We start from the raw sequence: 12526 nt of genomic DNA on the forward strand, positions 1-12526 counted from the left end.
AGGTTTTTAAAACAAGCATTAGCACATGTCAATTGCATTAGGTAACCATTGGAAAGCTTGACTTAATTGAAAATAAAACACAACTACAGCCCTTACATTTAAGGGTTTCATTTTTATACCCATCACAGAAAATACAGACTTGCTTAGCCTTCTCAGTGCTTCACTAAGGTACTGGAAAGCAAAGAAGCTTATCTGTTTAGCTTCCTTTTGCTATCTCATACTTGAGAATCTAGTCAAACATGTCCCTAAGTGTTTGTCAGTGAACAGACTAATGTCCAAACACATTACAGGATGTTGCCCATATGATAGTTTTCACCAGGTTTATGCATTTAAAAAGCCATCAATGGAAGTTGCCATTTCCATCAGTCCAGGCACTGTCCTTTAAATGTACCATGTTTAAAATGCTACAGGTGGCCCTCATTATTTGCAGGGTTCCCTTCCCACCAATCTATGAGGATAATGAAAGTGAATAGAGACCTTAACCCTATGGGGACTGGGGGTTACGTTCCTTGAGCTTAAACAAACACTAAAAAAGCAGGGAGGGGCAGAAATAAGGGTAGAAAAGTTCTCCAGGGATGCCTCCAAATCGTGTTTAATTAATTAATTTTTTTAGAGACAAACAAGCCACAAGATGGCTTCGTGCTTCAAAATGGCGACAGAAATGACATCAAAAGTCTTGAGAGTATATCCCATCAAGTGTTCCCTCTAACAGGGATTCCCAGATGTTGACTACAACTCCCAGAATCCCCAGCTGCAATGGCTTTTGCTTGGGGATTTTGGGAGTTTTAGTCAACAACATCTGGGAATCCCTGTTAGAGGAAACACTGCCCCCCTCCCCTTTTAAGATGTTCAGCTAACACATGCTGGTTTTAACATACATTATGGAGATAGCAGGAAACATTTCTTCAAGTAATGGCTTACCCAAGAGATTCTACTAGAACTGCCAACTACAAAGCAGTAGTAATGGTAGCCTGTATTACCTGATCAGGAGCCCATTTGCTCCAGTTCTATGCTTAGACATGGGACTGATAGAAGGGAAACGTTAGGACACAGTGTAATATGTCTGCAACCATGAGCACCAACCAGCATTACTACTGTCCCCTCCAACTCAGCTTCCTTGCACGCTCCCCCACCTCATCCAGAACGATAGCATTCATTATTCCAAGTAATGTTAATGTGGCTAGGCACGTAACATATTAAGGTCATTTACACAATCGAAAACTGGGTAGGACAGGTATCCTACCCAAGTTTGGTAGCTGTGTGTGCTCCCAGTTTTTGGTTGTATGGGAGCAAACAGTTAGGAGGAGGGAGAAGTGATTGTGTGGAATCAAGGTAGTAAGGAAATCTGGAATGGACAGGGCTGCCCTACCCAACATTTAACCAAGTTAAGAGGAAAGCTGTCCTACCCAGCTTTTCCTGCTTGCTTGATTCCACACAATCACTTCTTCCTCCTCTTACCTAGCTGTTTGCTCCCTTAATCAAAAATTAGGGGTGCATACAAGTCTCAAACCTGGATAGGACACTTGTCCTACCCAGTTTTTGGTTGTGTGAATGACCTCATAGGTTACTAAATACGTAAAGGTATTTTGCTACATAGCAAAATGGATGCTCAGTTGCTTTTTTAGACCCCCTCATATTTACAAGTCATTACATTACAGTGATGTAAATTTGCTACCAGTATTTGACATTGTGTATAGACTTACAGTTCTTCCAACTGTGCTGCTTTTTCCTTTGAATGCTCCACAGTTCTTTGAGTTGTCTGCAATTTAGGTTCTGTGTCTTCCCGCCTAACATGGGTCATCTAAAAACCCATACACAGGAATGATACAGAAGATCAGCATATGCAGATCACAGATTCTTCTCTTACTCAAACTTAGCTTAGTCAATTAGTATAACGACATAAATGAACATGACCTTTATTTGGACATCCACCCATCCCCATTTTCAAATAAGTATCTATTTTAGCAAGTTATAAATCTACCTCCCCAACAAATTTACAAGGAAAAGTCTAGTTCTAGCATGTCAAAACAAGCATGATTAATTTTAAGCAATTTAAAATGGAAGCCAGTTATTCTGTGGGAGACACCAGCTCAAGTCACAGTATTAGCTCTGCAACTCACCTTTTTGGAATTCATCAGATTCCTGAGCTTCATTAACTCTAGGCAAAGACTGCTCATTTTCTTCTGTGTTCCATCTTCAGAAAACTTAAGTTAATGGAGATAAGAAAATGTTGCTTTCAAACTGATATTGTGGTGAGCACCCTGGGATTGAGACCACCAGCAGCTCTGCAGGCCCAAAAGGCAGAACTCAGGCCTGTGTCTAAAAATGCTGGTTTGCAGGAAACTAGGATGTGAGCTTTTGATTTTGCTGAACTAGAGTAACCGAATGGAATTGTTTATTCTGTAGTCAAGGCCTGAGGAGAAGGCAAATTTACCCTGTCCTGCCTTGGAGTTGTATTTGCATTGTGCTATGCTAACGTCAATCATGAGGACCAGCTTGAAACTTGCTATGTTAATCATATTTAGAAGGTCTTAGAAAACCATATTTTAGATATCAGTACATGTATGCATTTGGAGTACATACTTTCACACAGTAACTGCTGAATTGCTTTTACAGGTTATCTCCTGATAACATTTCTTATATGTTATTTGCTAATAACAATTCTTTGCATGCTATATCCTAATAACATTTCTTGGAATTGGAGGCATAAATAAAGCTCGAGAATTGACCACAGGCTGTCAAACTGGACATAAGCAGGGATGTTGCCATCTAAATTCAGTAAGCATGTTAGCCGGACCCCACTAGAGTGAAGGGTGGGAGACCAAAAATGTTTACTTTAGAATAGCAACACTTAAGATTTGATATGACTGTCTTGGATCTGGGATATGACAAGTGGTTTGAGGGGAGGTTATATAAGGGGGCATACTTTGGTATTGCACTGATTTCAGTGAGATTAATCCTATGCGTAACATAGTCCAGGCTTGACTACTGCAACGTGGACTACGTAGGGCTGCCTTTGTACATAGTTCAGAAGCTTCAGTTAGTGCAAAAATGCAGCAGCCAGGTTGGTATCTGGGACAACTTGGAGCAACATGTTTCTTGTTCCAAGAGCATTGCACTGGCTGCCAGATTGCTTCTCAGAGAAATACAAAGTGCTGGTAGTTATCTATAAAGTCCTTAGTGGAGTGGGCCCTGGGTATTTAAGATAGCAGCACCTTCTACATCATCCTCACTGCTTGTTAAGGACCTTGGGAGAAGTCTGCCTGCAGTTGCCACCACGTCCTCTGGTGGTGACTTTCCCTGCAGCTGCCACCCAGCTTTGGAATGCACTCCAGCCAAAAATACAGAGTTTGCCTTGCTTTCTCGAGCTTTAAAGACATCTTTTTAACCAGATGTTTTAATTTTAACTTTTAATTGTTTGTAGCTGGTGTATTTTAATCAGTTGTAAACCACCTACAGGTTTTTATTAGGCAGTATATAAATATAGTAAAATTATCAAGTCAAAATCAGTGTCAAAAACCCTTTAAACTCTTTGGTTTTACTCTGCGAAGTTGTATTCTGTGAAAGTAGTTTTATTTTATATTGTTACTTGGATTATACGTATATACCACATATATATCAGGGAGTATACAAGTATGATAAATAAATAAGACTTAGAAGTGTTCATAAGGTATGCAGCAACAAATGATCAGATAATTGTTTGGTGCAGTTGCTTCATGGAAGATACAAAACCCTCACCTTTAAAATTCAACAGCATCAAAAAGAAACATGATTTTCCTTAAACCTATTGCCTGAAATCAAGGCAAGACAGTGAGACCATATTGTGCCCGACACTGGACTATAACTCCCCAATCTCTGAACTGTCTTTATTGTGCACAGGTTATATCACAGTAGCTATTGACTAGAGAAAGAGTATAATCATGCCACTAGGAAAAGCAGCAGGGATCAGCCAAACCCACCTTTATTCTTTTAACTGAACATCACAGCATTAGGCTTGCAGAGGGCTGATCACTACTTATCTGTGCAGTCTTGACTTGCTTCCAAGGGCTAGAGCTCTTCAGGCAGGTAGCTTTGATTCCAGAGATTGCCAGCCGAGGGAAAACTCATGCAATCTTTAGTAGGGCAGGCGTGGGGTATGGGAAGGCAAAATGCCACAGAAAGTAACCAAGGTTAGCTGTACATACCTTTGTTTTGAGCAATTCATTGGTTCTGGTTAGCTCCAGTAGCTGCTTTTCCAGAGATGCAACATTTGCCAAAAGGGAGGTTTTCTCCCTTATTGCAGCAGACAGCTTTGATTCAGATTTTGTTAGATCATCTTCTAGAGCTTGCAGCCTTTTATCTTGCTGGCCACGTTCTCCAACTAGCACACGAATCTATAAGTTAGCATGAAACGCTGTAAGCCGCCTTAGAGACTTCAGTAGCAGGCAGTATACAAATATGTTAAATAAATAAATGGTTCACTGAGAAGGCGGCAAGCGTCCCACATAATTCCATTATGAGGAATGCATGTGCAACTACTTGTTCCTACACAAACAGAATTATATGTGATTGTCGATGAGACAGGCAGCCCTGTGTTGACCTTAGGGACCTGTTGGAGCTGCAGCACAACTTGAAAGCCACTAGAAAGAGATATAAATAATAGCCCAACAGCTGGAGAGTCTTTGTGCAGCCCTTGGTATAGCGCAATGGGGCTGCTGCAAAGTGTCTTAATACTGCTTCTAGCAGCTGCATAACACTCCTTCCATTAGAAGGAGCTACTGCCCAGAAGTGGTTTTAAGTCATTCCATAGCAGATACTATACACCATCAGGGCTGCCTTTCAAGTCGTACACCAGCTCCAACAGGTCCCTAAGATTAATGCATGGTTGCCCCATCATGTCAGCCCATTTCTCAGCCACTTGCTGAATGGAGTAACCACTGAGTCTCCCAAACAACGGTGGCACCAAATTGGCATGATTTATGAAGCGGGAAGTTTAATGATAGCTGTTAGATCACCTTGCTTTTCTTTTTAAAGCTCCCATGCTCTACTTACTTGAAAGTAAAAGTCACAAAGATTAGTTTGGCTACTCCCTTCACCTTAACCAAGGCTAGCAAAGAGAGATTAGTAAAGCATACTCCACTCCAATAATTACATTGCCTTGCATCAAATATCTAATGAAAAATCAGGTTTGATGCCTACATAGATTAAGCTCCAACAGGACAGAATAGTTCAAAGCAAAAAAATATTTTTTAAAAAAAATAGCAGGTCATTTTCCACAAATGTTTTAATAGAGCCCAATCTTAGATGCCTCACAATGTTACTAATTAGATTAAATGTGAAGATAATTATAAACAAACAATTTAAAACAGATGTTCATACCTCTTTTTCCAGCTCTTTTTGTCGTTTCAGATCTTTCATGAGTTTTGAATCCTTTTCAGACTTCACTCCACTGTTTGGCTTTAAAATTTAAAGAGGTGCAGAACCAAGATTAAGGCATTTGAAGTTTGCTGAAATTAATAAACTGAAGGCTTCTCTCTAAATATATTTTATGGCAGCAGCTTTTACAAGTATAAATGCAGGTAATCTGAGAGCAAGTTCTGGAAACAGACACACACCACTTGTCAGAAAATCATCTTCCAGATATATTCATGGATCTGACACTCACCCCAATAACGTTTTTGTAGAAAATCCCTCTGAAGAAAGACATTACCAAGCTTATGCAAGTTGTTTACTCTGATCGAACCCTGGATTTGGGATTCCTCCCAACCCCCACAACTAAAGGTAAACTAATAATGTCTTCCCAGCTGGTCCTGAAAGACTGCTTGTGTTTAGGCATTATGTATCTTCTACCATGGGTCAGAAACTGCTCTTTAAGAGCAGAAGACCTGTGTCTAGCTTCTTTACCAGTTTTACACACCATCTAGACAATCCAACAAACCATTGTTAAAAAGATTAGAAAACTCTGCATTAAACAAGTGTTGCAAGCCTTCAGCTCAGATACTCAAGAGATTTTGAGAGAGAGAGAGAGAACATACACAAATGTTATGAGAGAAGCTACTCCAGTCACATGAGATAAAGAGAAGTTTGTAATCAAAGAGGCTACTCCAGTCACTGGCTCACATCTATACTAAGTTACTCACAAGCAGTCTTATTGAAATTAATCAGACAATTTGTCAGATTAATTTCAGTGGGAGTACTCAGCTATGACTTTCTGAAGCCTGTCAGGAAGCTTCTGCAAGTAGCCAGACAATCAGGAGCAGAGTCTTCAACCTCCTCCCTCCTCTTCTGTAATGTACATGTCGGCTTCAGGCCAGTGATCCTCAGATGGGAAACAGGAGGGCTCCAAGTACCCCTGGGAGACCTTCAGGTACCCTCTGTCGGAAACCACTGGCTTAATGGACCATGAACCAGCTTGGGTGCTTTTATTCTCTCCTCTCCCATTCTCACCATTGCACACACCGGACTGAATTCAAAGCTTCCTGGCTTGTTAAGCTTCAGTTTGCTCATAAGGTCCAAAGCACAAGACTGTGGTTCAAGCAATCCCCTTCTACCAGGATTACAGGTTATGGTTTAACCTTGGCTGGTAGTTTGTATACAGCACTTGTTTAAGCCTTGTTCAGATATCACAGGGAAACTGTGGCTTAAACCAGGAAGCTTTGAATTCAGTGATACATATTAAGGGGAGGAGGTAGGATGGATGAGCATGCAGGAACACAGCTTGTTCATACAAACTATGGTTTGTAGGATTGCTTAAATTGTGCTTCTGTCAAAACAAAATTAATGGGATCATTTTTTCTAATTGCTAAAGAGACAAGGCCCATGTGCAAACCTTACTTTTGAACCAAGGGATTTTAGTTTTCTTGCAGTTGCTGGGGAAGGTACAGGTTTCATACTGCAGGGGTTCTGCTGAGTTCCTGCTTCTTCTGTAAAGAACATAAGCTTTAGTTACCTATCCTTGAGAAAGTGTTTATATAAGATTATTTTCCCAAGTTACACCCACTACATTCTTCTTGGTGAAAATATATAGAAGTTCTGGTTTGTATACAAGTAGAGGAACTGGTGCACTAGATTTATCTTCACAACCAAGTTATCACACTTTATACAGAAGTACAGAAAACTATCTTGCTTCTCATGGACAGAGGCCTATATATAGCACAGAGCTTAGCTTGTTAATTTTTAGTATTTCAATCTGTAATTCTAGATTTTGGTTTTAACTGAAATGTTTTTAGTTTGTTTCTATTTAATTAGTTTTATAGTGTATTGGTTTTATTGATTTACTGCTCCCTGAGCAATAGCGTACTGAAACAGTGGGGTATAAATACTTTAACAGAAGTACAACTACTGGTATTTCTGGAACTGGGTAAGTGTAAGAGTCTGTCCTTAAGAAGAGCACACTCAGATATCCACCTGCAAGGCAACTTGCAAGCAAACCCAGTCAGCCCTCATGGTGTCATTATACTTCTGCTGAGCTTTGCAGAAGTAAGTAACAAATTGCAACAAAGAAACAAGATGCAAACAGAGGTTCTGGCGCAGATATAACTTAAGAGGATAAACGCTGGAATTTATAGAACATTGAATATAACTTAGCAATAGTTCATTCTTGACAATGAGACACTCTGAAAAGGGATATTTGAGCAGATTCCAAAGAATGCATGTGTTAGTAATTAACAGAATTGGACACAGCAGTAAGCATCAATGAAAAGTCTCAATTCAATAAATGTTTGGTACATGCTTACTTGGAAGTAAAGCTCACTGTTTTCAATAGCTCTTCCTCCCACAAGTATGCTTAGATTGCAGCCGGGTCAGAAAGCAATCTCAGAAATGATCAACATTCAACATGCATTGCAAATGCTCAAGAATACAATGAAGGACAAAAACAGAGGCTCTGGGTGCACAAAGCAAAAGCACGGATCTGGAGGCAGATTAATATCAATCATGAAAGCAAGCAACTGCTGATTCAGCTCTGCTGAGTCTTTGCTGTTACTTACCCATCTGCTTGCTGAACCGTTGGGACTTGTCAAAAGACACAGGTCCTTTAGAGGGGTCTGAAGATTTGACATCATAAGAACCTGGTGGTGGAGCACAAGCTAAAAGCGAGGGAGGGAGCATTCACCAGTCAGAACGCTACCTCCAAGAATCTGATAAGCAAGTATGATTGCAAATGTTTCAACAGTATTATACAGGTGGCCCTAATCAGAGTCCTGGCTCCCATAGTGTCATAGTGGTGTAGGCCTGAACCAGACCGAAGCGAATAAAGCCTTTTAAATCCTTCTCGACTAGTGACGTGTTTGGCTACTGACCCAGAAAAGAACCTTCCTTTGTTGGGGTACAACAATCTGGATCCAGTTTCTTTATCCACAGTTTTAAAAATAGGTAATTTTTTTTGCCTATCTGCAGTTCTTGGGTGGTTTTCCAGCCACCATTTTGCAGCATGGAGCCATTTTGTAGCTCTTAAAAAAACACCCACAAGACTTTTTGAAAAGGGTTCTCCAATTTGGAGAGTTTGTGGAGCCTTTCTGCAGAGCTGTAGGCCTGAAGATCAAGGTACTATGCTTTATTTCCCTTATTTTTGCTTTTTCTGGATGTGTGTTAAGCTAAAGGAACCTAAACCCCACCCTGCCCCATTTCTATTGACTCAAGGTTTCATTATACATGGTTTCCGTATTCATGCCTATAAGTGAGAACAGAACCCCTACAAATAATGAAGACTACCTGCAGTGTTACTTCTATGGCATGTGTGCACTCACACACTTTTTAATTCCGCTCAGTTAATTTCAGATCCTGCTCAGGTTGAATCCAGAAGGCACCACTCTGAATGCATGTGCGCACACACTGCCTTGATACTGCTGCCCAAAACAAAATTCATTCCACGCACAGATGAAGAGAGAGAACACACACTGGCCACCTGTACCATGTTCTCTATGGCACACCGGATGACCTGTTGATTCTTTTATTTCTGACTGTGCGCCCACTGAGTAGGAGCTCAGTTCCATGAGAAGGCACGTGTGCATGCACATGCGCACACACACACACACACAATATATCCTTTGAATTTGAGTATTTCTGCAAGGCATATAGAGGCTTCCTCCCACACAAAGAGATGCATTCCACTTATCAGCACTGATTTAATTTTAAAAGATTGATTCAAGTTTTGAGTTATTCAGCAGTTATGTAAAAAAACCAATTCAAGTTGTTCAAAAGCGCGCACGCACACACACACACTCACTTTACTAGGCACATTTTGAAGATATTCTAGTTGCTTCCTGCTACTTTTCACAAATCTTTGCACCAAGCGGAGAAAGCAAGAGTATGCTAGATTATACTAGTAACTGGTCTGGCACATTCAGACTTGGCTTGGGTTCAACAATACTTCTGGAACTTAACTGATAGGTAGAAAGACCACTACTGCAGCACCTAAAAATCTAACACACTGAGGCATGAACTTGCATAGGTCAGATTTTACTTTGTCAGATGTATAAAGGAATCACCCAAGTGATTGGATGTGTGCACACACTTTTTGTACATACACAGCACACACACCCCACCCAAAATGAACTCAGACCAAACAAGGAACATAGATGTGTTACATTACTATTACTACTGTGGATTAGCAAGACGACAGAAAAACAAGATGACTGCATTTTGTGATAAAAGCATGCAACGAGTACCCTAGGAAGCTCAAATTATGATAGACATTCTCAATAATCTCAAATTCAAGCTTCACAGAGTTCACTGGGTATACTGCACTTCTAAGATCGTCATTAGGCCTCTTGAATTTGTCATTTAACCTTCTCTGTATACATCTGGGAGGGTCGTGCTTGTGTATATTCAACTCCTGCCAAGTGAGGATAAATAACCTTTCAGGCATCTGATGAAGCGAGTTCTAGTCGTGAAAGCCTATGCTACAATAAATTTGATTGTCACAAGATTTTTTTGTTATTTTTGCTGTTACAGACCAATAGGGCTACCACTTGGATCTCTTTAAAAGGTAACTTAAAGTTAATAAAAAGTGTGATTAACTAGTCAAGTGCAGTGACAGTACTTACTTAACTCTTAACAGTACTTTAACTCTAGTTAGGTTCAGAAGTGTAGCAGCTTGATCATCATTTTTGAAAAGACTCAAGTGCTAATGCACTGCAGAAGGTAGACCTTTCACCACCCCAGTTGTCTTGCTCTAAGTATGACTTCAAAGAAAGAGGAAAGAAACTGAAAGAAAATTCAGAAGCCACAGCTGGTCCACAATGTGGTAGCTAGGCTGATTTAACTGGCACCTGTTTTACATATTCAAATGTGCAGAAATATCTGCACTGGCTCTGTTTTCCTGGTGCAATTCAGTGTTGGTTTTCCAGCCTGGACTGCGTGCTCCCATATACTCAAGGCAACACCTGAGGCTATGCTTCTTGTTCTGCACTGAAGTGGGGGATACAAAGAAAAGTGAAGATAAGCTAGCATTGCTTCTTTCCATTTTATTAATATAGTTGAGTGTGTGCATGTGCGCACATATATGAATGAGTGGGGGCGTGCATTCAAGCAGGTTTTGGTTCAGAAGTGGCAGTTGTTTAAACAAGATGTTTCAATAAATGTTTATAGAAGTACTCTGAGAAGGCCCAAAGGAAAGCAGATTCCTCCAGTATAATGTATAAAGCTGCCTTATGTCACATCAGATAGCTGGTCCTTCTGTCCAGGTACTGTAATCTGGCTAGCAGTGGCCCTTCAATGACTCCGGTAAAGTTTCCCAGCCCTGCTAGTAGGAAGCCTTGTCACTGGAGATGCCAGGAAACTAGAGACCTCCTCTGCCCCTGAGCTATGGCCTTCCCGGACAGTTATTTTATAGCACCCCAAGTTGTAGAGGATCCAGATATTTTGTTTCAAAGCAGAGCCTTTTTTCAGGCTCTGGAGCTAAACACTTCCTCATTCAGAAGCAATATTATTCCCATGGAAATACAGTTATTTCCAGAGTTGGTACTCAAGCTAGCCATGGCGCATCTATTTGGAACATAGTTATGCAACTGCCATGCTATCTACTAATAGGATCCACAACGCCAGAGTTAAAAAGATACACAAGTATGTAGGGATGGGTCATCACTCAGTAGCAAAGCACATGCTTTGCTTGGAGAAGGTCCCAGATTCTAGATCTCTCCAGGCAGGGTTGGAATCCCAAAGAGCTGCAACCAGCCAGAGTAGACCATACTGACCTGGATGGGCCAACATTCAACTCTACCCAAAACAGCTTCATATGCACCTACACTATGTTGTTAGCCTAACACCAGTGCTCAACCTGCAAGGAGGCAACTCCTTGCTTGGGAACTGGAACAGGCTAGGCTTTAAGCAAAAAGGCATAGTAGAGAAGTGCTTTATCAGGAACAGATCCCAGGTTGTTGCTTTCTAAGTCACAGATCACAATGGATACAATGCAATAGCTGTAACTCTTTGCATGGATCATGAATCCAGCAGAATCTATTACTGGCAGATGTGGGATGGGAAAATTTCAATTTCTAAAATTTTATTGGCCAACACTTAAGACTAGCATTGTGTATGGGCAGTCGTGGGAGTTCCAAACTACCACTGCTTGGTCACTTGATTGGGGAAAGGGGTGGTTTTTGCCAGTCTTCCCTTCCCTCCTAAGTCATCTTATCACCAAAATATTTCCCCGAGAGTTATAGGATATCCTCAGGGATAGACTTTGGCGACACACAGATGACTAGGGAGCGGAACGGAAGCCTGACAAAAACCACTCTTCCCCCACTCAAGTGACAAAGCCATGGTAGTATGGAACTCTCACTGCTGCACATACACAATGACAGTCTGGGTGTCCAAAATTATTTCATAAATTCATTGTAACCATTAATGGATGCCAATGCAATATTAGGCAAATTCAGCCATTTCAAAGTTGCCAATGTTTTTCAGGTGATTACACCTAATAAGTAGGTTCATGTGTTGAAATTATTGAGTACTGCAATAAACATTCTTTCCACATGAAGCTTTGAATTTGCTTCAGTATTAAAAAAGCATGTAAAGTGTCTATTGAATCCTCTTCACCAATCACATATTTTAGTTCAGCTACCTGGTTACTTTCTAAATCACAACTTTCAAGATATAGTACAGAAAATTAGTATGGCGAAGAAGGGCTTTCTCCCCCCTGCATAAATAGGTGAAATATGCCTAATCAGAAGATAATTTATTTGTACAAGATTTGCACAAAAGTTCCCAAAAATTATATATACACAAGTGTTTCTGATACCCATATGTATTTAGGGCATCAGGAAAGTTTTCAACTTTGAGAAGTCAATGCAATTTTATGCAAACAAGTATGAAAAAATTGGAAGTTTTCCAGAAAACCCATATCTGTGGTCACAACACACTAAATGGAACCTCTATGTTCAAAAACAGTACTTCTGGGTACCAAAAACTACATACAATCAATTGAAGCGGACCACTGCCTTCATACCCTGCTTGTGAGCTATCCAGTGGAATCAGGCTACTATATCCACTGCTGAAAACTAAATATCAGATTAGGTGGATTTTTGGTCCAGTACAGCAGTGGTTT

At 40.5% G+C, this 12526-nt stretch overlaps 1 protein-coding gene across 3 annotated transcripts in view; it reads right to left on the reverse strand.

Annotated features, from left to right (window-relative positions):
- The window catches only part of HMMR (hyaluronan mediated motility receptor), a 32040-nt gene that overhangs the window by 18946 nt on the left and 568 nt on the right, over positions 1-12526 (reverse strand). The window contains exons 2-7 of one of the 3 annotated variants that reach the window (XM_053297201.1): positions 10026-10389; positions 6814-6902; positions 5359-5436; positions 4185-4373; positions 2121-2204; positions 1704-1801 (exon numbers count right to left, since the gene is read on the reverse strand). In XM_053297201.1, the coding sequence (XP_053153176.1) occupies positions 1704-1801; positions 2121-2204; positions 4185-4373; positions 5359-5436; positions 6814-6870 (506 nt within the window). In that variant the 5' untranslated portion in view covers positions 6871-6902; positions 10026-10389. Of the gene's footprint in view, positions 1-1703; positions 1802-2120; positions 2205-4184; positions 4374-5358; positions 5437-6813; positions 6903-7967; positions 8067-10025; positions 10390-12526 lie in introns of all 3 variants that reach the window. The other 2 variants (XM_053297199.1, XM_053297200.1) reach the window with 2 other exon arrangements.

This window comes from Hemicordylus capensis, chromosome 2, assembly GCF_027244095.1.
Source record: "Hemicordylus capensis ecotype Gifberg chromosome 2, rHemCap1.1.pri, whole genome shotgun sequence".
NCBI lineage: Eukaryota > Metazoa > Chordata > Lepidosauria > Squamata > Cordylidae > Hemicordylus > Hemicordylus capensis.